At 47.9% G+C, this 26,088-nt stretch overlaps 1 protein-coding gene across 2 annotated transcripts in view; it reads left to right on the plus strand.

Annotated features, from left to right (window-relative positions):
* Chd7 (chromodomain helicase DNA binding protein 7) overlaps nt 1-26,088 on the plus strand; it is a 183,339-nt gene that overhangs the window by 57,577 nt on the left and 99,674 nt on the right. For both annotated transcript variants that reach the window (NM_001107906.4, XM_087548652.1), the window contains exon 2: nt 4,268-6,081. In NM_001107906.4, the coding sequence (NP_001101376.2) occupies nt 4,441-6,081 (1,641 nt within the window). In that variant the 5' untranslated portion in view covers nt 4,268-4,440. The remainder of the gene's footprint in view (nt 1-4,267; nt 6,082-26,088) is intronic.

A 26,088-nucleotide genomic window follows, 5' to 3' on the forward strand; every position in this document is an offset into this window, starting at 1 on the left:
ACTTCCAGCTTGAATTCAAGCCCGGCAGCGAACCCTTTATTTTCTGTGTGTTCACTTATCACCGTGTGGATTCCGTCCCTCTCTTGATAGTGCTGTCTACTTGGCGACAGAGAGTGGCCTTTCTCTGGGTCGTGGTGAGGGTGGTGAGACACTGCGTTCCAGATGCTGGGCATGCCTTGGGAAACGCCGATGGGTACCTCCCTCCATGAAGAGCTGCCAGTTCTTTTCAGGACCTTTGGAGGTGAAGGAGAGAAGTTGAAACAGCCACCCATAGTGGAGCTAGCAGAAGCCAAGAAATCCCCAGTATCTCAGGGCAAACCCCCTACAACTTCATACTTGCCAAAGTGTGCTGAACATTCATGGAAGGGCCCTGCCGCCTTCCTTGTGGTTGAACTAAAGGAAATATTTGCATCCGAAAGGTGTTTTGAATTCACCCCATTTCCTTGGTAGGTTTCTGGTCTGGGCCTGTGATAAAATGTGTACATCTTGGTACTGCATTAAAACGCAGGTGCACAAAAGCCATCTTGTTTCCAGAAAGAATCATGGGGTAATTAGGATGTGGTTAAGTTTTGTGAGGTGGGAAAGTCACGGCATTAAATAGAAAACCAATGTGACACTATCTAATAAAAGCTGGCTTATGATGACCTCATTTACATCTCAAATATCCATAACTTCTCGTCGACGTCTTGTGTGTTTGTTGCTCCTACTGCCTATTTTTATTTCTTTGATTTAAAACAAGGTGCGGTAGGAGGGATCGAGCCCGGGGTTTTGTTCTCGCTACTCGGAGCTACATTCTCAGCTCACTCCTTGTGCTCTTTACTTGTTTAGACCTGCCTGTTGATTCCCCCGGGGTAATTCCCAGCGGTCCCTACTTGGTCCTCTTTCCTGCTTGTTCCTCAACTTCTGCTCTGCTGGAGAAAGCTCCTTAAAGGAATGTGCTTCTGTTTGGTGAGGAAGCTGCACTTCCTGGGCTCCCGTGGAGCCGATGTGAGCCTTCACCTCTGCCTGTGTCCCTTTCCTTTCCATTCGGTGAACTGTTTGCCATTCAAACGTTAATCTAAGACTCTGAGCCTCACTAACCTGTATAAGGGTTTTCTTCATCCACTGTGGAGAGGAGCATGGGGCAGAGGCCCAAAAGTGCTTGCCAGCTCATACCTGCTTGCAACCGGCATTAAGCGTCTTTTGCCCGTGCTGATAGTTCTCTTGGGTGGCAGTCTCGTGCCCCCCTTCTCACCCCGGCACGCACGAATCTTGTGAACTCTTCTTGAGTTCACACCCCGGTTTCATACTGTTCGTAAGGGTTAAATTATTAAATTTTGTTTCTCTCCTGAGCGTGCTTTTAATGCATAGCCACTGATTTTTCTGATTGTTACTCTTGATTGTGGCCCACTCAACAGTGATATATAGGCACAGTGACATATAGGCACAGTGACATATAGGTACAGTGATTTAGGCACAGGCAACGTAGACATGCAATGTAGAGAAGGGTGAAGCCTTCAAAATGGAGTTTTATTTTAAACATATTATAAAAACTGAAAACCATCTGTTGCAGCTGAGATTTGGGAAAGCGGTCATTCAGATAATCTTAATAATAATAATAATAATAATAATAATAATAATGAAATTGACCAAAATCAATTAATTAGGTTAGCTCAGATCGGAAGAGTGGACCATGGTTATGGATTCCTGCCACAGCTGCCAGTTGGTCTGAGGCATCAGAAAAGAAACGAGGTGGCTTTGGTGGCCAGAGAACTAGCGGTCACTAATGGTAGACTTCAGTCACAGGTTTTTAACTCCTGCCTGGGGCACACCTGAGTGTCACAGCTGCAGTGGGTCACATGCTTACTAGATGCCGTGTTATGCTGGCATTTCTCATGCCTCTGGGAGTGGATTCTTAATGGGAATGAGTGGGGAACCGGAAGGAGGGGAACAAAGCCAAGTGTCGGGTATAATTACTCTCAGAGAGCCTCTGTTTTGTCTCTTCTCCTGCCATACAACGTCTTTCTCTCTTCTGCTGGGTCCTTAGCCGATAAAAAGCAAGGGTCAACTCCACAGCTGCTGTTTCAAGCGGCCTCTGTAATGCCCTGGGCTTCCTGGTCCTAAGGAGAGGGTACCAGGACCCTCTGCTCTCTTTACCCCAGGGCAGAGGCGGGCAGGATCTACCCAGGCAGTGACATCCCTCCTACCCCCAACACACACACACACACACACACACACACACACACACACACACACTTGGTGTGCCCTAGCAGACGAAGCTGTTGGAATATGAAGAAACATCTTCCAGAACATATAAGTGGTTGTGGTAAGCGGACTGCACGGCTGGCTTAAGCTGGTATCAAGTCCCTTGCAACATTTATTTCCTTGAGAGTGAGCCTTGAGCCAATGAAGACTGGCTTCTTAAGAATTTTTAGGTTAGGCACAAAATTCAATTTATCAATATTTGTTGCGACACTGGAGATTTACTTTTAGTTGTTTTGCAAAAAAAAAAAAAAAGCAGCAGATTTTCAGAGGAACGGCTTCCCTGTGTACTTGATTCTCTCCTGTCTGACCTCTGTATTTGGAGAAGGTAGATCAGAAAATATATGGCAGTTAGTGGCAGAGTGAGGAGACCTTTGACGTTGGCTGACAGCTGTCACTTGAAAGCTACAGACCTGGAGACCCTCTCGGGTGTCATGTCTGTAGTTGTGACAGTGAGCAGGAATGTTTTCATTTCCATAAACAGAGTTTCCTCCGTGTTATGAATGCGTTAAGACAGGGCAGGTAGAAGCGGGGTTACCTGTCTCGTGGGCGACTCCTTACAGAGTTGGTCATTTGCATATTCTTGTAGAAATACACAGTAGAATTCATGACTGAGTCTGTTTGGAGCATCGCTGGAAATGCTTCCTCCTGTGCTTCTGTGCCCCAAGTGGGTCAATATCATCCAATGCTTAATGTGCTAATAAGAGGAAATCAGTGAGTTAAATTCCAAAGATGTCTAAGATTTTAGGCATTTTTCTTGCGTGAATTCATTCTCTATTAGGTTGCTGATTCAATAAGCAGTGAACAAAAACACTTTTTCTGTTTTTTGGCTGTTAAAGGATTCTTCGAATCAAATTGGTTATTTTAATCTGACCCCGAATCTAGCAGTTTCTAGCTAAGGCAGAAAGCCGGGAAGCTATGCGGTTAGCACAGGAGGTGAAGGGATGGGCCTGCTAGCCCAACTCCCTCCTGCTGTGTCCTGCTTTGTCCTACCAGGTTTTTAAAAGGTCTGGTGGATATTTTTAACTTTTTTTTTTTTCCTGTTAAAGTACCATCCAGTTTTGGCCAGTTTCTGAAGAGGTCTCTGTCTCTACCAACAAGAACAGTGATCATCATCTGCAGCTAGTTTCCCTGAAGTCACTGGGGTGTCCTTAGCCCTCAGGACAGCCAGTGGTGGGGCATGAGGGAGCCCGGGGTGTCTCCATCCTGCTATCACCCGCCCCACAACTCTGGATCGTGATGGGCCCGGAGCCATGAGTGAAATTGGCCCTCTTAGAGAATGAAAGCCTCACTTGTAGTCTCTTTCTGAAATCTTGTCTATTCCTGCTATTAAGTATAATGAAATTATGAATTTATTGTGCCATTCTCGGGCTTGCTTCTCAACCTCATTATGGGCGCTTTCTTGTCAGATGCTTCTGTTGCCGTTATGAAGTTGCATGTGGACTGTAAATATCTAATTTGTACGAAATGACTGATTTTGGTATTTGTATAATCCCCCAGTCAATTTAACTAAGTTGGGCTTTTCCCAGTCCTCGGTGCTGCGAGAGTGTGTGCGCGCGAGCGCGCTCCCCGCTCATCTGATTACCGCTCGGGGGAGCGAGGTTAAGGGCGGCTGTTGGGAAGTAGAGCATTGCCAGGGCTTGAGCCCTGCAGATGGGCTGCTGGCTATATTCATACATCTGCTTGCCTGCTGTGGCAGCTGCTGCCGCCTCACGTTGTGTCCTTTTGTTCTGTTCCGTCCAAGAACGGAATGCGGGGAAGTGTGGTGAATGGACTAATTTAAGGTTAAGGTTAGTGTTTTGCTGCCTTTCCACGTAACCGATCATAATGCTTCTGGTGGAAGCTAATGAGTTCCCCTTAAAGTGAACCAGATTTGTAAAATACAGCTCAGCAAGGGGCCTAGGTTGGTATTGTTGACGGAAACAAAATTCAAATGTGTAAAATACCGGCAGCTTTTCAGTATTTGTCCCTAATTCTTCCTTTTTCTTTCTTTTTCTTCCTCTTCCCACCTCCCACTCCCTTCCAGGACCTATATCCAGACTTCGCCCGGCACTGCAGGGTCCAAGAGAATTAAAGAAATTTAGAATGACATGAAGAAGATTAGTTAAGGATTATAGGTTTTGAGGACAAGCACCCAGAGAAGTGAAGCACAGACAAGCTCCCAAGCTGTGTTCGGGGAAGTCGGCGTGTTAGAAGAAGATGGCGGATCCAGGAATGATGAGTCTTTTTGGCGAGGATGGGAATATTTTCAGCGAAGGCCTTGAAGGCCTCGGGGAATGTGGCTATCCTGAAAACCCAGTGAATCCCATGGGTCAGCAGATGCCCATAGACCAAGGTTTTCCCTCCTTACAGCCGTCCCTCCATCATCCTTCCCCTAACCAGAATCAAACCAAGCTGACCCACTTCGATCACTATAACCAGTACGAACAAAAGATGCATCTGATGGATCAGCCTAACCGAATGATGGGCAGCGCCCCCGGGAACGGATTGGCGTCTCCGCACTCCCAGTATCACACCCCTCCCGTCCCCCAGGTGCCACACGGAGGAGGCAGCGGTGGCGGTCAGATGGGAGTCTATCCCGGCATGCAGAACGACAGGCACGGGCAATCTTTTGTGGATGGTGGCTCCATGTGGGGCCCCCGGGCTGTTCAGGTACCAGACCAGATACGAGCCCCCTACCAGCAACAGCAGCCACAGCCAGCTCCGTCGGGGCCACCAGCGCAGGGCCACCCCCAGCACATGCAGCAGATGGGCAGCTATCTGGCGCGTGGGGATTTCTCTATGCAGCAGCCTCAGCAGAGGATGAGCCAGTTTTCCCAAGGTCAGGAGGGCCTCAGTCAGGGAAGCCCTTTCATCGCCACCTCAGGACCGGGCGGCCACTTGTCGCACATGCCCCAGCAGAGCCCCAACATAGCCCCTTCCCTGCGCCACCCAGTGCAACAGCAGTTCCACCATCACCCCGCTGCTCTCCACGGAGAATCCGTTGCCCACAGTCCCAGATTCTCCCCCAATCCTCCTCAACAAGGGGCTGTCAGGCCGCAAACCCTTAACTTTAGTTCTCGGAGCCAGACAGTCCCCTCCCCTACCGTAAACAACTCAGGGCAGTATTCTCCGTATCCTTACAGAAACCTAAATCAGGGATTAGTTAACAGTACAGGGATGAATCAAAATTTAGGCCTTACAAACAGTACTCCAATGAACCAGTCCGTACCAAGGTACCCCAATGCTGTAGGATTCCCGTCAAACAGTGGTCAGGGGCTAATGCTCCAGCAGCCCATCCACTCCAGTGGCTCACTTAACCAAATGAACACACAAACTATGCACCCTTCGCAGCCTCAGGGAACTTACGCCTCTCCACCTCCCATGTCACCCATGAAAGCAATGAGTAATCCAGCAGGCACACCTCCTCCACAAGTCAGACCCGGAAGTGCTGGGATACCAATGGACGTTGGCAGTTATCCAAATATGCCCCACCCTCAGCCATCTCACCAGCCCCCCGGTGCCATGGGAATCGGACAGAGGAACATGGGCCCCAGAAACATTCAGCAGCCACGGCCGTTCATGGGCATGTCCTCGACACCCAGGGAGCTGACCGGACACATGAGACCAAATGGCTGCCCCGGTGTCGGCCTCGCGGATGCGCAAGCCATCCAGGAACGACTGATACCCGGCCAGCAACACCCTGGTCAGCAGCCACCCTTTCAGCAGTTGCCAACCTGTCCTCCGTTACAGCCCCACCCAGGCCTGCACCAGTCTTCACCTCCACACCCCCATCACCAGCCTTGGGCACAACTCCACCCGTCACCCCAGAATACCCCGCAGAAAGTGCCTGTGCGTCAGGTAAGGGGATGCAGGCTGCCTGCCCTTCCATGTAAAACGCAACGCTGTTAACCTGTCTAACAGAATTATCCTTTGTGGGCTCCCTCGGAGTCACCTCTGCCCACCCTGTACCCACTCACTGGTTCATTCATTCGAGGGTTCTTTCATCGCTGTCCTGGGAGTTGGGCTAGGTCTAAAGCTGTAGCCACATAGTCGGAGTTGACCGAGACTAGGCCCGTTCCTTAGAAAAGGATTCTTTGTCACTTTCCCCCCATCCCCCTTCTCTGTTTGAAGAATACACCATTACTTGGATTCCAATAGTTGTGCATTAGCGACCCTTAATATCTCCTTTCGTTTACCTTCTGTGGGAAGCTGTGAAATAGGTTTCTTTAGTACTTAGTTTACCGACTGTTGAGCGTGTGAATTTAAGCCGTGAGCTGTGGGGGAATGGCAGGGAATGGTAGTTTATAGGAGTTGGTTTGAGACTTGTGTGCCTGCGCTGACGGAATCACAGTGTTTTATAAGTTAGGATTCGTTGTAGCTTTGCCAGTTTATATTCACGAAGGCACCCCTCCCTCCCAACCTCCCTTCCCCCTCTGTGTGTTTTGGTCTTCATGGCCTTGACCTGGGAAGAGCAGGGTGTATATGAAAAGATTTTTTCTGAGTGCATATTCATCCCCCCACCCCCACCCCAGGCCTGCAGGTCTTCATGGGGGGAACGGGGAGGGGGACGGGTCACAGCAGGTGATGTCAGAACTATATGGCACACTGGTGCTTCCTGGTGGACTTAATTGGTTTTGGAAGCCAGGACCTGTGTGTGGATACGAAACAGAGTGAAAGATCATGCGTGCTTATGTGACAGATGTCCCGGAAGAGGAAGTACCTGTGAAGGAAGAGTGCTTGAAATTCCAGTAAAACTTTCCTTAGGGAAGTGATCCCTGCAGACATCTCATGTGCTTTAAGGCGATTTCCTCAAACTCGTGCACCTGGAGGTGAGCTTTCTGCACGGAGGAGCGGCTTTGAGGGGGAAGGTTCAGGCCAGGGAGAGGGATGCTGTGATCTTGTATCCCCTTTCACAGCATTGGCCTTAAACGAGGAGTCACTACTGGAGGTCGTGTCACCGTTGGGAAGATAGGTGAGCCGCAGGAAGTGGGAACCCGCTGTCCAGGCCTGCAGAGACAGCAGAGATCAGGGATCCGGTCCTGGAGGCAGAGAAGGTTGAAGCTGGGTGAAGGAGGGGGCCTGCCCTCACGTGACTTCAGTACAGAGTCAGAGCTTCAGTGCGGTCGGTCGGTGCACCCAGTGTCTCCAGAGCACCGCTGAGGTGGCTTGCGTACCCACCCAGTGCTCAGGGACCGAGCAGACAGCAGACGTCCCAGGAGCCAGAGTGGTCAGCCTTCTGGAAGGGATGCAGGGAATCTCCCCTCACTTTCCTCCAGCATGCCCAGAGGCTGATAGGAAACGGGAAGACAGCTGCCCTCAGAGCCGCAGGTCCCGAAGGAGAGCCAGCTTCAGAGCCAGCTCCCTCCCCTTCCTGTTGACTCAGGGACAAACACCTGACGCATCTGCCCTGGGTGGTCCAACCTCGGCACCTCAAGTGCAGCCTAATTTTGGGAAAGTATTGTGTTAGTAAAGAAGGGATCTTGCTGGGAGGTGGTGGTGTGCACCTTTAATCCCAGGCAGGAGTGGGTGGATCTCTGAGAGTTGGAGGCCAGCCTGGGCTACACAGAAAACCCCATCTTGAAAAAAAGAGGTGGGGGGAGGGGTGTCTTTACAGCAGTGCTTGTTTCTCTGACTTTTCATCCCAGCAGTGGAAGGTAAAACAGTTTGTTGGGGCTCCCTGAGGATATTGTGGTGGCCCCCAGAAGAGAGCTGCTCTCTTATCACTTCCAGTCTTCAGAGGAGAGTAGTGGTCTTGGCTTCTGAGCCCCATGGGGGCCAGTGTTGTGTGCTATGGTCTGGACTCCCCAGGGGTTCTGCTCTCTACATAGGCATCTCAAAAGACAAACTCAAATTTTACCAGGTCGCAGGCCCGGACATTTGAGCTGGCAGGCGCAGTTCTGTTTGTGTTTTTCTCGGTATTTACTTCCCTGTTTGTGTTCAACTTGGTAACCGCTTCAGCCTTTGAGGCAAGCAGTTGTTTTGAAGAATAAAGTCAGAAGGGTGTTTGAATCCCTGTTCACCCCTAAGCAGCTTGGTGATGGCGGGTAAGTGATTTAACCTCTCTGAACCTGATCCTTCAGTGAGACCGGATGGAAGCCCCAGAGGCTCAGGTTGGGGAACATGACCCCAGCAATGCCCAGTCTTCTTTAGGGTGTAGTTGGTGACCTCCTGGCACCCAGGCTCCTTACAGCTGTTATTGCATGCATAGATAATGTAAATTTAATTTTATTATTTTAAAGAGACAGGCTGCATATTATGAAGTTTCACTTAAGACATAAAATAGTAAATCTGGTTTGTGTTGATAGGTACACCCCCACCCCCAACACACACACACTCACACATTCACACACACTCACACATACACACTCACACTCATACACACTCACACACATACTCACACTCACTCACACACATACACACTCACACACACATGCACAATACTCACACACACTCACACACATACTCACACACATATTCACACACACACTTATACACACTCACACACACTCTCACACACACACACTCACACACACTCACACACATACACTCACTCACACACATACTCACACACATGCACAATACTCACACTCACTCACACACACACTCACACACATACACACCCACACATATACACACACTTATACACACTCACACACACAGACACACACACTCACACACACTCACACACACTCTCACACACTCACACATACACACAGACACACACACATTCACATACACACTCACACACTCTCACACACACTCTCACACACACACACAGACACACACACTCACATACACTCACACGCACACTCTCACACACGCTCATACATACACACAGACACAGACACAAACACATACACACACACACACTCACACACACACTCACACATACACACAGACACACACACACACACACACACACACACACACACACACACACACACACAGTCATGTTGCCAGATGTGAAGAGGTTGGTTGTGGATTTCAGAATGCTCTTGTGTGATCTAGTCTCTCTTTCTGAATGGCTCAGCCTGGACAACGACATCATTTTAATTGTGCTTGGCTTTAGAACTCCCAGATCCATACTGAATTTCATACACGATGTCTAGTTCAAGGTTGTGCTGGCCATCAGGGAAGCCATTCCATTAGTTTGAAGTGAGTGTATAATTTGCTCACTGAATTCCTACATTCATACGAGCTTGTTGACTCTTCGTGAGTTTATCCACCCAGCCCTCCCAGCCCTGAGCCCTGGCAGTCCTAGAACTCACTCTGTAGACCAGGCTGGCCTTGAACTTTCAGAGATCTGCCTTCCTCTGCCTCAGGAGTGCTGGGATTAGAAGAGTGTGCCGCCATCAACACTCTCCAGCAAAGTTTTTACACTTTAAAAAAAATAAGCTGTATTCCTTAAATATTTTATGGCGAGAATGCACAAACTCAGTGACATCTAAAAGCAGTTCTCATATCTCAGATCCCAGCCACACATAGTATTTAGAAAAAGCGGCGTGCAGGCTTTTGGTAACAGAGACACACATTCCTATACCTTTACCTTGAGCAACTTCCGTTGCCTTGGGGCCTTCGTTTCATTATCTAAAGGGGTTTCTCTGCCTGCTGGGTAGAAGCACAGTGATGTTAGCAGCAGTCTTGTGAAAGCCGGGTGGGAACCCCAGACACAAACCACCACGGTCAGGTTACCAGTCGTCCAGTTAGCTTCACTAATTTTAGTGTCAGATGCTGTTAGGGTGGTTTGACTTTGTTTCCTTGATTTCAGGGAACATTTCTCAAACAATGGAGGCACTCTCTGTGCTTCTGGTTGAAGGACAGGAAACAGCCTTGCTTTAAGGGAAAGAGAGCTCAGTAAGGGAAGCAATTCTCCTTATGGAGGTTTGGAGGATCAGTCTGGAGAGAGGGGGAGGGGGGAAGGCTGAGAGGGGGAAGGGAGCTGCCCAAGGCTCAGCAGGCTGTGATACAAAGTTGACAGAATGGCTCAGGCCTGGAATATCTAATGCACTGAGCATTGAGCACAGGGCACATCCTCTGCTCTGCGTTCCTGGGAGGTTTGCAGTATGGATGGACATAGGCACACGCTGAGTAGTGTGAAGAGAGGGAAGGAGGGTTTGTCCAAGGTTAGGCATGTGTCCATGCACTGTGCACCATGATAACGAGTTGTTCATGAAGAGCTTCTCTCAGTGTGTCATCCGTCGGGTCGTGGCCAAGCCCCAAGTTGCTGAATGACTTGTGTTGCACAGTTTCATATCTCCCACTTGCTGGGTGATTTTCTCAGATGGAAAGTTCTGGCGGAGTTTTTAGGATGTGAAACACTGGGTTTGTGCTCCGTTCCTTAGTGTGGCCCTTAGAACACTGACTGTAAAAGAGAATAGAAGTCAAGGTCTAGACAATGGGTAACAGTGCTCCCGTGCCATCCCCCACCCCACCCCAAGGTTTCTAGAAATACAGAAAAGGTGTAGATGAGTCGGTGGTGGTGGTTGTTGTTACTGTTATCTTCTTCCTGTGCCATTTAAAACCTTTTCCCGGAAACCTGACTTAGTCCTTGCCCAACCTGCATTTACCCTGCCCGTGTGGTAGAATCATTAGCCACCCTCGTCAGTGTGTGGGGAAATGTGACCGTACACCTCAAGCCACCTGAATGGAACTTGTAATTAGAAAACGCAGAACGCTGCTCTCAGTGACAGGAACATGCATCCCCCGTGATGTCTGTCTGTCGCCTGTGCCTTTTACACCTTTAAACTCACCTGGACAAGACGGGAAGTAAAAGTCATTGTATAGAAATCCAGCTTCTAACCCGAGTGGCGTTGATGGCTGTTTCCATGAGCACACACAGCTCCTCGCAGCAGCTGGCCCTCTGTTGAAAGCTCAGTCTTCCCAACTGCCCCGCTTCCCCGTTTGCCTTTTCCTTCATTCCCTGTAGCAGCTTAGCGACTCTCAGGAAGCCTCTCTGCTGACTGAATTTGCATAGGCTTCAGCTTCAGGAGCTGACACCTTTTCCTCTGCTGCCATTTCCTCCTTCCCCCGAGCTGATTTACCTCAGAGGTCAGAGTTTTAGTGAGTTAAAATAAAGTGCCAACTATGGAGTTAAAGTCCCACTGAGAACACCTCGGACGTGGCTGTCTCTCTTAGATGGCTTCTGTTTTGTAAAAAAGAGACCATTTTTCTATCAAATTTGGCATATAATAAGAGCTTAGTTTTTTAAGTATCTGTAAAGTCGGGTATTGGGCCGCTGTTAAGTGTTACAAGGAGCCAGGTGACTTTGTTAACTGTGTGGTCGTGTGAGTTTACGTGTGCCACGCGCACGCAGAAGCCCCTGGTGGCCAGAAGAGGGCATCAGATCCCTCACTGGAGTTACAGGAGGTTGTGAATCCCCATGTGGTTGCTGGGAACCAAACTTGGGTCCTCCTCAAGGACAGTGAGTGTTCTAAACACAGAGCAGTGTCTCCAGCCCCCAGTATCCAAGCTTTAAATATTGTTGAGACAGGGGTCTTGCTCTGTGGCTCTGACTGCCTTCGAACTCACTGTGTGTAGCCCACACTAACATGATCCTCTATCTTCCACCCCCAAGTTCTGACACAGGCTGGAGCCTCATGCCTGGCTAAGGATCCATTGTTAGATTACTGTCTTTTCATCTTGAGTTTTGGGTGCCTCCACTTAGCAACACTCTGGAAGGTTTAGCATTTGCTCTCCACCAAGCACTTTATTAAAGGCAGGGATTGACAGTGTGGTGTTCAGTGGAGGGGGGGTGGGGGGCAAAGGCTTGCACTTAGGTAGGCCTGGGCTTTTGTTAACTTCAGTTTAACATCCTGCCCAACATTTCTCAGGCATTTATTTTCTTCTGTATAAGATAAATATATAGAGTATGTAGAAAGCCACCTATCTATCCTCTGTATGTCTTATAGAGGATAGATATCAGGAACTCTTTAGTGTAATCATGGCACAAGTTCCCCAGGACACACTTCCCACCCTTCCTAAGAACGGACAAGTATTCATGTTCCTCAGTAGCACAGCAGAGAAATAGTGGAAGGTTTGAATGCGTGAGAGCTCTCAGCACCTTTCTTGGCGGCGGCGGGCGGGGGGGGGGGGGGTAGGGTGTGTGTGGGGGGAATGTCATTGAGAGTTCATTTGTTTGAACCTATAAGCAACACTCGTGGGTTTCCTTGGAAGGTAGCTTGCAGCCATTTTCAAGATCTGTAGATCTGTAGATAGGCTCTAGGTGCACAAGGGAGATGGTCTCCGTCTTCCCTCGCTCTGCAGCGTCTGGACTCAGCCCCATGCTTCTGTCAGAGCAGAAGTCAGTATCCGATGTGGACGTAACTTGGGCTTTTGTCTGACAAACAAGGAAAATGCCACTCAGTGCTCCAGTGTGGTTACCAGTGTGAGTCTTTTCCGACTTTTTTATTTTTATAACACTTAAGGCCAGAGAAGAGATTAAGAGAAGCCGGGACAGTACCAAGAAACAGACACAGTCTCACAGAGCTGACACAGAACCAGAGGTCACCATTCGAGCTTTTTGGGAGGCCATTTCCAGTACATACAGTGATAGGCAGGCAAGATACCAGGCGCTTCTCCAGGTTCCTTTCCTCTTGGTCTGAATGAAAGTTGTGGTTCAGGCATTGTGAACTAAACACTCTCCCTAATGAAGGGCATGATCTTTCTGAGCTGCTGTGTTTGACCTAAGCAGTTTCCCATACCTTTCTGTTTTTTATTGCCTGCCTGTCTGTCTATCTGTCATCTGTCTATCAATCATCTATCTATTTTTATTGCAAGTAATTTGGCATCATAGATTTTAGGAGATTCTCAAGACATTAGTGAGGACTGTGTAAGCAAAAGCTGGCACTTTCAGGCGCGAGCAAGCATTGTTAATCCCTCTAGGTGTTCTGTTTTGTTGGTTTGGTCCACAGGCTGTGATGATGGTACAGCAAGGAGCATGCTGGGAAACCTATGAGGGTTTCGGAAGGATACCTATCCCGAGGCAGTTCCCAAGTGGGAACAGAACTCATGACCTGCCTGTCTCCTGATAGGCTAGGCCAACCAGTTTACAGCAGACCACAGGAACCCCACCCTCACCCACTGGCTTCCCTGCGCTTCTAGCTTCTAGCCTTACTGAGTGGAGGGAGATTACACAGAATGTGTTTCCCTGCTCGTGCCGAGGCAAGAACTTTAGGTTTCTAGATCAAAAGAGCAGATAGACTTAAAATTCTTACTGATATGAGGATGTTTGAATTAGAGTTCAATTTCTTTAGAGCTTGTTTCTTGATGGATTTTTAAAGCCTGGATAACCTTTTTAATTTAAGAAAACAATATGAAATTGTGAGATTATTTCATAGCTATGATGAGTTTGTTTTCATCATCAACGTAATTTAATTTAAAAAATAGTTTATTTTTGGGGTTGGGGATTTAGCTCAGTGGTGCCTAGGAAGCGCAAGGCCCTGGGTTCGGTCCCCAGCTCCAAAAAAAAGAACCAAAAAAAAAATTAGTTTATTTTTACTATATGTATGAGTTTTTTGGTTGTTTCTGCATGTATGTATGTATGTATGTATGTATGTATGTATGTATGTATGTATGTACACCACCTGTGTGCCTGCTGCCTGCAGAAGTCAGAAGAGGGCATCAGATTCCCTAGGAGTGGAGTGACAGATGATTGTGAGCCACCAAGTGGGTGCTAGGAACTGACCCTGATTGCTCTTAACCCCTGAGCAACCTCTCAGAGCTTCACCGGCAAGCGTCAGCCTGTGTGAAGAGACACTAAGCTTTACTTTCTCTTGGCCAGCCCCAGACGTGGGCAGCAGAGAACTTGAGCATTACCCTGTCCTCACCGCCCTCTGTAGTCGAAGCAGTAGCCCTGTAGCCTTGTACGTCCTCTGTAAAGAAGCACAGGAGAGACTGGCTGGGCCACAAATGGGAGGCCACAGCCACCGTGCTTTAAACGATCCTTTCCTAAGCTGCAGACGGTCCCGTGAAGGAGCCCTTCTGGGAGCTGTGGAGGCTTTCCCAGGGTCAAGGAGGCAAGTCAGACTTCTTCAGGCACTGTTTGTTGGTTTAGTAAGGTACCAAGTGGAAGTTCACTCCCATTGGCCGATGCGCTCTCCTTTCCCTTTGAACATGTGTTGTGGGGACAGGGAGTCAGTCCTGTTAAAGGAACACAGCCATCTTCACACTGGGGCAAGGCGTTGTGGCACTTCTTGTGTGTTTTGACCTCTGATTCAGTAGGTTATCCCTCTCTTCGGAAACAATGGCAGAAGACTTAGCTCAGTGAGGAAAAGATCTGTGCTTAGAACTAAGCTCCAGTCACAGCTTTAGTTCTTACCAGAGAGCTAAAAGTCAAAGTTCAGGTAGAAATTAAGTCCCTCCTCTGGGAATGATGGGTGAAGAAAACAAAAATAATAAACAAAACCAGTTAAGAGGCTTCATAAAATAAAAGCTGCCCAGACTCCTCATGGATTGGTTTCCCTCAGTTTTCTACATGGAAGCCTTGGGCTCTTAGATCTCATGTAGATCTTTCATTGACTTGGAATTCAAATCTAAGAAGAAAAACCTCATTTCCTGTTTCACCTGACGCCCGCTGTTATGGAATGTCACGGCCTCCACTGGGCCCTTAACTCTGGCAGAAAGAGGTTGCTGCTGGGGGCAGGAACATGGAGCTTGTAGGGCAGGGGTTTCCTGTGCACCCAGAGCTCCATTTTCCTGGGCTCTTCAGGCTTTCATAAAATCAGGTGGTATACTTATTCACTAAACTCCACTCTCTGAGGGTAATAAATGTACCAGTTTCACAGGATTATTATGGGAATAAACGAGATGGAGTTTTTAGCACAGCATGTAACACATGACAAGGGCCCAGCAAGCATTAAAGACCTTTATCACCTCTGTTGCCGCAGTGGCCATGGAAGAGGGCTCTCGGGTTCTTGTTTCCTTTCTACCCTTTCACCTCAGATTACAAATACTTTATTCCCAAACCCAAGACGTCACTAATGCCTTAAGAATCCTCAGATTTCTTTTATAAGGCAAATGAAAATTCATGATTTTAGGGGGTGTGTGAAAATTATCACATACATTTCATCTATTTTTCTTTCTTACTGAATTTTAAGAAACAGTGCCTGTAACACACCATTTGCCTTCTCAGGTTTCCGTGGTTTCACTCCAGGTGAGAGCCACCCCTGAGAGTTCAGAGCCTCACGTGGCGGGCTGAATTGGCATCCTGTTTCATATCACTAGGGAGCCTCACTGCCATCCCCGCATCCAGCAGGTTAGCCCACTGAACCGGATGTGGGTCAGCGCGCTGCCATATACAGTTCAGTGGTACAGAGTCCTCACTGTGCGGTGTACTGCACGTAGACAGCCTCAACTCCCATGATCCACTGCAGTCTTCTGTTGTTTCCCCGTCTTCCTGTGCGTTCCCAGAAGCCTGGGATGGCATTCAGCTTTGTGCAGTGAATGGGATTCTTTCTAAGCACACCAAAGTGGGGGAATAGCTGTGATTCTGTGGAAGCCATCTGACTGTAGAGCTTTTTCATGTTACTTTAGTCCAAGTTCTTTTTTTCCCCTTAAAAAGTAACTTCACATACTTTAAGACAAGAGAAGTGTGAAAACTTAGCCAAGTAATAGCTAAATGGAAAGTCTCCATGACGGCCATTCACGTTTTCCAAAAGTGAGATTTCAGTTTTGGACACAGCCTTTGCACAACTCATAGCACCATCGCCGCACATGGTGGTCTTGGATTAGAATTGGGCCTGGAGTCTAGCATTATGTTTGCCATAGTTATGTGGAAGATTTTTAGGATAGAAAGGGGAAAAACTCTTTATCATTTTCAAACTTTATGTGCTACACTTTAAATACTTAATGTCTTTATACATTATAACTTTTTGAATTGTTCGTTGTTTCTGTTTTTTGTCTTTTTCAAAACAGGGTCTCTGTGTAGCCCAGGCTGCCCTAGAACTCTCTGTAGACCAGGCTGGTCTTGAATTTAGAGATCCCTGCCTCTGCCTCCTGAGTGCTAGGGTTAATGGCACGCATATGCCAACACTGACTGGCCATTGTCAGTATTATTTTTAATAAAAATGAGATAAAAGTAGATGATAAACTCTGTTCCCTATCAATTGGAGATGTTTATAAAATTTTTGTTCATTTGCATATGTTGCTTTATTGAAATACAGTATTTCTATAACCTGTGTATAAAGTGCAATATCCCCTTCGTTTATAAAATCCCTACAGAATGATTTCGGTCTAGGATGTTACATACTTTTGCTAAATTCGAAGTTTAAGAAAAGGAGAAATGAAGTAATACTGTGAACTGAGGTTTGTCCGGAAGTGTTTTCTAAGTTGCTTTGAGCAAGAGCTTGCCCTGTTCTTTGACAGCAGGCTAGTAATGAATTTCTGTAGAATGCCTGTGGCCTAGCCCTCTGTGCGAACTTTCTGACGGAGCGGGCTTTCTTGACTGCCCTGAGTTGGGTGGTTGCTGCCACACATGGATACTGTATCCCTGAAGTGGAATGGGACTTGAGGACCTGAAGCAGTCACTTTGTTTCCCTGTTACTTTAAATATCCGCTTCCTTTTAGGGGCCAGCCAAGTATAAGGAAACAAGCTTTTATTTTTTAATTGCCAGGAAATAAGATGTGGGTCATACTTATAATTAGGGCTTAAAAAAGTTAATTGTATGGATAGCTCCTGTATGTTTTATGTTCCTAACCTCACTCACTTACTTTTGAACACAGCCAGTACTTGCCGTCTCTAAGGCCCAGGGAGAGTACTAGGCTCTGGTTAGCAGCACACCGTAAGGCTAACTCAACTCATTTAGCTACCGTCGGGTAACCGAGTCAATTCTGCTGGCCAGTTCGGCTCTGGTTTAACACAGTAAACATGAACGGGTGCGGGCGATACTCCCGGAAGATTACTGAAGAGTTTTAGTCACATGTATAATATGAAACATTTAAAAACGAAGGCAGGCACAGGTACATTGCTCTTCTGGATGGTTGGCCTTCTGGCTTCAGTCAGGAGAAAATCACTTGACAGGTCTTTAGGCCAGCAAAAAACTGTCATTTTTTTGTGAGCCTATAGTATGTGATCAGGTTGTAGTTGGGTGCAAAATGCTTGATTATTTTTTTCTTTTTTTTTTTTTTTTCCCGGAGCTGGGGACTGAACCCAGGGCCTTGCGCTTGCTAGGCAAGCGCTCTACCACTGAGCTAAATCCCCAACCCAAAATGCTTGATTTTTATGTTGCGAGAATCTCAATTTTTAGAAAGCCAGAAGTACAAATTTGTATCTCATTGCTGGAGAGGAGAGCCCTCCGAAACCAGGCAAGGATGCAGTGAGGACTGAGTTCCCAACCCCAGCTCCCACGTGGATGAACCCCCTCCCCCTCCCCTCCCCTCCCCTCCCCCATGCCCCTCCCCCACACCCCCACCCCCAGCTTCCTGCCAGCCTCCAGGGCACTGACATTAGATCCAGCTGCCTTTGTTGAAGAGTGAGCGGGCTCTTTCTGCTGTCAGGCTCTGGAGCTGCTCTTGGAGTTGTCCAAGATGGCAGCCTGTAGCTGCCCGTTGTTAGGAAGCTCTTGGATCATACGGGGAGGGTTGAGGAGTGCTCTCTACAGTCTGTAACAGTTCAAACGCGGGGTCCAGACTCATAATCAATAAAGCAAAGGCCTTCAAACTCTATTATCTGCTAAAAGAATTTCTAAAGTTTTAAAATCCCGACATTATTTTTACATTTGCATTAATGCATTAACGTATTCATCTGCATAGTAACCAGTAACTCACTCAAACAGCCCCTGTTGTCTGGATGGAGTGAGGCCCATTCGGATATTTTTTAACTACATTTCTGCTTGGCTCGTTGGAGATGGATGAAACTGGGGTTCTTATACTTTGGGACCATGAACTGTAACAAGACTGGGGACACAGGAAAGGACGTTTTGGTGAGATAAGGATTATGGGAAGAAAGGGGTGGCAGACAGGAGCACATCTCCTGGGTGCTCTCCAGGCTTCTCTAGGGCTTTCTGCATCCTGGTTGGAAGGCCAGAGAGAAGAGGCCCTGGTGTCTCTAATATTGTATGTTCACCCCAGCCGCTGACCCATGTTCACAGCATTTGGTCAGGAAACTCCTCAGTGTACCAGTGGCCAGGGGAGGGAACGGCTGTGTGCCCACACAGGTGGACCCTTACAGAAGTCCAGAGCAGGCTCTAGGTGGGAAACTCGAGTCTTTCCATGAAGCGGGAAAGCTGCCCTACTGCATTTCAGTGAGGTGAGTTGGTGGAAACCAGACCGAAGAACTGGGTCGACTTCCCCGGGAGCGTGCCAGCACTGAATCCTGCTCTGTTTTAAGAGGTTAGACACCAGAGGCAACTGCTGGTGCTGGGAGGAGTGAGCACGGATTCCGCCCCTCTCTGTGATGACAAATCACGGGAGTGAGTAAGAATATGCACCTCCCCGGTTCTCAGACCATCCCATCCCCGAGATCAGGGTCTGCAGGGAGCTCTTCATTCATCCTCCGAGCTATGCTTAGAGTAGCAGATCTCAGATGGTTTCGTTACAGGACCCTTATGGTGGCAGACATCGACCTCAAGGTCTCTGCAGTTTTGACGGTTATGTCTGTTCTTTGCTACGTCAGACATTAGAACTGGGGAAATTGAAAAAGAAAATTAATTTATCTTAAAATAAACCATATCTGAAAACAAAAACAACTATTTTCAACCAAACCAATGATTAGGAGAAGATCATTGATTAATATTTTTGCTAATGATTAATGTCCTGTTCCCTAGGAGGCAGCCGGGTCCTGTGTCTGCCGCTTCAGGCTGTTGTTTTGGTTGCGATATATGAAAGTTATCAGCCCTCACACACACGCAGTTATGACAGGGAGGAGGTAATTGTAGATATCCCAAAACTCTACAAGTGCTTGACTCACCTGGACTCTTAGCTGTGAGCGGGAATGTGTGGGACAAAGCCACGCCATTAAAGATTCATAGACTGCTAATTAGAATGTGCGGGTCTGTATCCACTTCAGAGTGCTTCCACACCTGTCCCTGATCCCGTAACACGCCGTTCTGGAAACATTTCATTGAGTTATGGTCATCTTCTAAATTTGATGCACGTTTTAAAGGATCGTTTTTGTTTATGCCATCATAGTTTGTAAAAAAAAGTACTTAAAGATTGGAAATGCATTGGAGCACTTAGGAGACTGAGGCCGGATAAGCCCAGGTCAAGGGCAATACATAAAGGCTTCGTAGAGAGAGGCTGAGGGCTTCGTAGGGAGAGACCAGATTTTAAAACCATACACAAAGAATGGGAGTTTGCAAAGCCTGTGGATGTTTGCTAAATTCTGATTTTTTTTTTGCTTGAAAGTTTATATTTATACATCGAAAGTACACAGCGAAGGTTAGCTTCTTTGAAGCGAAAAGTTCACTTTATTTCAAGAAAACGCCCGCCAAATTCCTCAGTGTGAATCTCTTTAGCCTGTCGTTTATCCATTCAGAGTAATGTTCCATGAAGACAGGCAGCCTCTTCAGTTCCAGTCAAGCACGGTGGGCGTTATGGAGGTGGGGGTTATGGAGGTGGAGGTAGCCCTCCTGTTCCTGTGTAAAGCCGTTCTCTTCCTTGTGGACTTCCATATTCTTCATGCAGAAGATCAGAAATCATTATGAATAACAAAAAAAAAATCAAAATTTTCCGTGTTGTCAAGGACATTCTTAAAGCTCTCTTTTTTCCCCCCAGTGCAGGTTTGTAGTCATAAGAATGGGGACGATTACCTGTACAGTTTGCTGTCCTTGTGGTGACGGTGCCTTATGTCATTATGTCAGTGCTAGCACAAGTGAACAGACAGACCGCGTCCTTGTATGTTAGAAGGAAACCGTGTTTGTTACAGTTGCCCTGAAAGAATGTCGGGGACTCCCAAGTCTCTACCAAGCGTACACGGTACTGCCAGGTGAAAGAAAATTCCCAGCACCTGACAGCTTACACACCCGACAACAGAAAATACATTTTTATCCATCTGGAAAGTGGGCAGGAAAAACAGAGTGGAGATGTTCAGTCAGGAAGCCAAGAGGGATGGAGGGGTGAGTAGCCCTCAGTCCTACTCTTGGGTTATTTAGCCAGGGACTTGAACCCACGAATGCTGCCACCCATATTCACAGTGGGTCTTCCTTCTTTAGTTAAGCCCTTCTGGAGAAAACCTGTAGATTCAACCAGATAATGTGTTCCTGTGGCGATTATAAATTCCATTAAGTTAACAGTCAGAATTAATAATTCTATCCCTTGTCAACTTGATACTAAACATACCTCTTTCTTTCTTTCTTTCTTTCTTTCTTTCTTTCTTTCTTTCTTTCTTTCTTCCTTCCTTCCTTCCTTCCTTCCTTCCTTCCTTTCTTTCTTTCTTTCTTTTTTTTTTGAGACATGGTTTCTCTGTGTGGTCCTGGCTAGCCCAGAACTTGCTCTGTAGACCACCCTGGCCTCGAACTCAACAAAGATCTGCCTGCCTCTGCCTACCAAGTAGTGGGATTAAGGGCATGCCCCCACCATGCCCAACTTAAACATACTGTTTTAAAAATCATAGCCTCTCAGAAGCTCATGGCTATCTCGTAATGCGAAATGTACTCATTCTGATTTCAAAACTTCCCTCTAGTCTTTAATAGCCCTAACACTATTTCAAGGTCCAAATCTCAGGGGCCAAAGATGCCTCCTCAGTAAAGTACCTGCCATGCATCTTGAGGACATGTTTGATTCCCAAAGCTTATGTAGAAACCAGCTGCCATGGAGTGTGTCTAGTGTCTATAACCCCAGCATGGGGGAGTGGGGGAGGGAAAGGGGAAGGGAGTGAGCTATGTGAAGACAGGAGGATCTCTGAGCTTACTGGCCAGCCAGGCTAGCCATATACTCAATAAATTCAGGGTTCAGTGAGTGACCCTATCTCTGATAAACAGACCAGGGAAGGTACCCAACACTACCATGGTCTCCAACAACATTTGTGTACCCAAAGGCATTTGGGCACCCGCTTACTTGAGTAAGTTCATAATTACATTCAAAGTTTCTCCCGAGACTTAAGACAGCCCTGACTGTGAGCCTGTAAACTAAAAGACTGAGGTGTATCCCTCTAGTGTACAGTGGTGACGGATAAACACATCCGCTGTAGTAGGGAGGAGAGAGAGGGACGCTAGCAAGAAAGACCGAACCAAAGTAAGACTGCATGCAGAAGTGCAGACACCAGACCCCAAGCTGCAGTTCTGCATCTGGGGTCAGTGATAGAACCGTCTGGGAGTCCATAGCCTTAGAAGCCCCACTCTCTTAGCTCTGCCGCTGTCTCCTATTGCCCGATCTCACCAGCCTTCTGGGGTCTCAAGTTCCCATGCTTTCATTCCCATCATGCCTGCCAAACTAGTGCGGGACCCTCGCTGCTCAGTTCTTCTGCTACTTCAAGATGTTGCCGGCCTCCCTCGGTTGCCGGCCTCCCTCGGTTGCCATCAAAGCTGACCCCGGGGAATGCTCCCGTACACGGCCTTTTGAACACCGAGCCCCCTCAGTGGCGTTCTCATTCGCGTGGTTCCGAAGCTAGAGCTTTCAGTGTGGGATGCTGTCCTCAAGGTTTCTCTCCTCCTGTCCCAATGGCAGAGCATGAGAATCCTCTTGAAGTACCAGCTTCCGTACAGTTAGCATTCTCTGAGCTCAGCCACATTCTAACTTCTTCACTGAGCAGTACATTTCCCACACCTTTCTGCCTCACTGGCTGCTGCCTTTCACTTCAGACTTGGAGAAGAGCAGTGAGCAGTAACCAACCACATCAGGACGGGGATGTCATCTGACCCTGAGATTTCCTCTGCTGCATGACTTAGTCCATTACCCTGGAGTTTAGTTTCACTTAAAGTTCTGAGGGCACAGGCAGAATGAAGACAGGCTCTTTGCCCAGAAACCGATGTAAAGGAACTCTAGCCCAGTTTCCGACATACTCCTTGGTCTCCCGAAATCTTTTGGGCCAAGGCCTGTGTTGTCCACATTTCCGTCAACATTCTGATCTTTGAAATTCCCACCAAAACAGGTCTCTTCAGCTCCTCTGTGGTTATAGGCTGTCCTTAGTGCCTGTCCTTAGTGCCCAGCTCAAAGCTGTCGCCTTTCTCCTGTGAACTAGGACTTTGTTACGTATAACACCACCCAGAAAAATTTACAGACCCAGAGTCTGTATCCCGATGAACCTTTATGCAGCTAGAATAGGCCATTTTGAAACCGCAGAGCTTCATGGTGAATCTTACACTTTCCCCATCAAATGTGTTTTCTAACCCACTTCGCCACCACTGGAAACTGAAAACTCCATGCTAGAGGTGAAATTAGGGAATCAAATAGTTTCCTGTGTTTATCCATGACTCACGCTGTTGCCTGTAGTCGGTCCTGTATCATCTGATGCAGGTCTACCCTTTTCTGTTTGTCTGTTTATGTTAGTCTGTACCTGTAAGTACATTTGTTTCTATATGTGCCAGGAAACACATATAAGGGAGAACATATGTTTCTTCCTGAGGTTGTGACCTCACTAATTATGTATTCTATTTTCCTGATTTCTTGTTTTTCTTTAGAGGTGCGCTGACAGTGGGGAAAATGCTAGGCAGTTCTGTCACAGACATACGTGGAGACCAGGGGAAGCAGGCCACTGTGAGTTCTGGTCAGGGACTTGAGGTTTACCCAGAGTGAAATGCACAGCCCGTTGTGTATTCTGCCGGGTGCTGCTGTTCTTTCTGAGAAGTGGATAGAAAGGCAGATGCAGTTACATATGGGGGCAAGTTGGGGGCTCTTTGCTTCGGTTGATGGAGGGAATGCTAGACACGGTGTTAGATTAGTCAGGGGTGGTGGCGGGTGAAAGTGGTCTGGTGTTTGAAGGTAGCATCGGAGAGCATCTGTTCGTAGAGTAGAGATAAGGTCTGTGAGAATGAGGAAGGGTGAGACGACTTGTGCAGTCAGGAGATTAGGGGAATTATGGGGAAGTTTGCTAATCAGTCTTCAGATGTTTTCTAGAAGTTTCAGGCGGTGGCCATCACATCGATTTAGGACTTACAGGGGAGCTGAGCTAGAGAAGGGAGCCACAAGCCGCCACTATAAAGCTGGTGTTTGCTAAGGTCCTGGATGGTGAGTTAGAGAACGTGGTTAGTGTAAAGAAGAGATCCTTTGGTACTTGGCCATTCATGGCTCCGTCCTCGAAGTCAGAGGAGACTGATACTTGGTGGGGAGAAACGGAGGAAGCGTGTGTGTCTGGTGACCCGAGTGCCGAATGGTTTCCAGGGTGGAGTTCGCCTGATTGTATCAGGTGGTCTCTGCCTTTAGGGTGAAGATTCTTCTTAGCAGGGTTGGTTTGACAGGTCAGCCGCTTCCCTGGTCTCACATGCGTCCCTATTTTTCGTTGCTTTGAATCGTAGCAGAATTCCGAGTCCGAGCTAACCATGCCCAAGCATGGCAGTGCATGTCTGCAATCTCAGGATTGATGAGGCAGAAGGTTGTAAATTCACAGCTAATCTGGCCTACCTAGTGAGACCCTGTCTTAAAGGAAAAGAACAGAGAGGCATAACAGTAGTGCACTTGCCACTTACCAAGACGCAGGCTGCCTGCCATTGGTTCCTGAGGTACAAAGATGGGTGCAGATAAGCCCTGTCAACTGCCGGTTGCTTATGGTCTTACCAGAGAGTGGATATGAGATTTGTACTGCATCGTTAATGACGAATTCTGTCCAGAAGCTCATGGTACCGCAGTGCCAGCTGATCGTCGATACGACCAACGTCACAGCCAAGACATAGGGTCGGTAATGGCGCTTGCCACGTAAGCATGAGGACCCGAGTTTAAATCCATGTGAAGAGCTAGGTGTGACTGCATATGCCTGTAACCCTGGCATTGCACACAGGTCACTGATCATGGGAACTCAATGGCTGGCCCGCCTAGCCAAAATGAGAGACTGTGGCTTCAAGGCAATAAGACAGCAGTAGAGGAAGGCACCTAATGTCCTGCTCTGGTCTCTGTTTCTGTGCCCATCTGTGCACACGTATATAGGTCACAGATACAAAGATCATCAACTTTCGGTCTCTACTTCCACTCTTTCAACGGTTGCAGTCTTTACACATTACAAAGCACCCAGTTCCCATCCCCCCCAGCCCCTACTTTTTGTGACTCAGGATCTCACTCTCTAGCTCAGGCTGGCCTCACACATAAGAGTCTTGTGTTTAATCCTCTTGAGTCCCACCAGGCCCAGCACAAAGAAATCGCCAGCCTTAAACTATGCAAACCTACTTATGAGAGGTTGTTCATTTGACAAGCCAGAAACCACACTTCTTTACAGAGTACAATAGGAGAAATCCTACAGTCAGGATGAAAAGCCAGATGGCCCTAAGGGTCCTCAGGGTCAGACCAGCGTGCTTTGTGTGCTTCCCCTTTCTGCCACACTAATAACATGAAAAGTAAACGGTGTCTGGGGGAGGGGGGCAGGTAGGGAGACACGGGGAGGTTAGGCAGCACTCAAAATGAGGAGATAAGAATTTAAGAATCTCAGATTTTGCCTTTATGATAAAGATATCTTGCACTGTTATGTTTGCCTAGCCCCGCCCCTTCCCTACATCCTTATATAAAAGTTGTGCTGCTCTAGACCCTGTGGCCACACCCCACATCCCACACCCCACACCCCCACTGCCAGAGTTACTCTGCATTACGTGTCTTGTGCTGTGATCAAATAACTGACAGAAGCAGCTTAAGAGAGGAAGGGTTTGTTTTGGCTCGGGGTTGGAAGGAGATGGAGAATGTCATGGTAGGAAGGGCTTGCGGGTAGATGCAAGGCTGGCTATATAGTCTCCAGTCAGCAAGTGGGGCGAGTCGGATGCTGGGGGGGGGGGTTAGATGACCTTCCCCCTTCCCTCTTCCCCCTTTTCATTTACTCCCAGTCTGTGGGATGGTGCTGCCCACATTCAGGGTGCCTTCTTACAAACATACCCAGTGGTGTGTCTCCTTGAGGTGATTCCAAGTCCTGCCAAGGTGGCCGTGAAGACAACACCACACATTGTCTCTTAACTGTCCTAATACTTAGATGTTTGCATGTGTTGGGTGAGTGGGTAGGATCTTCAGAAGCTTGGTGCTGCTGGCAGAGCTGCTCTACCTGAGGAGACCACACAAGGATGCTAAGATTTAGTTTAGGACTGACTGAGACCAGGAATAATGAGCCCTGTCCTCCTGGTGCTTGGTCTTTCCATGTCTCCTTGGCCTGGTGAACCAGTTGTTGTTTTTAGAATGTTTTTCCCTCCAGAGCCCTCCGTCCAGAGCATGCACCCCTAATTAGAAATCTCTCCCTCTGCAAGGCTGTGCCTGACTCCCAGTGAACGCAGATCTAGGCTTGTTGCCTGAACCGGTCGGTGCTATCTGGGTAGTGACTACTGTTCTGTTGTTCGTTAGGCATGGAGGCTATGGAGCCCAAACCGTCACTTAGTGAGATGAGGTAGAATTCTGTCGTTTTTCCTGGGTCTCGGTTTCTCCCCTCTAAAATGAGAGTTGTACAGTCGTCTATGTGGACCTGTCTAGAAGTGCTGTCAGGGGACGCGGGTGATTCTGGCAGCGTGCCTGGCCCGTAGTCGTTGTCTGGAAGTTACTGTCGTTGCAGTCAGCGCTCTATTCTCGCAGCGGCTCTTGCTTATTGTGCTGTATTTCTGCTCCTATCCCCGCCGTGATCCCTGCCGTTAGCATTCTAAGTGGGATGAAGCTGGTGCCCGTTGTCTGTGCCATCACAGCTAGAGGGAACCACGGCACGCGGAGTCTGTCTGAACTCGGATGTGGAGTGTGCTTATTAGCAAGGTGTTTGGGGAGTGTGGGGAGAGAGTGGTGTCAGGGACGTCCTTCTGCAAGGAAGGGCCCTTGCTGATCCTC

Source organism: Rattus norvegicus, chromosome 5, assembly GCF_021556685.1.
Source record: "Rattus norvegicus strain SHRSP/BbbUtx chromosome 5, alternate assembly SHRSP_T2T, whole genome shotgun sequence".
Lineage (NCBI taxonomy): Eukaryota > Metazoa > Chordata > Mammalia > Rodentia > Muridae > Rattus > Rattus norvegicus.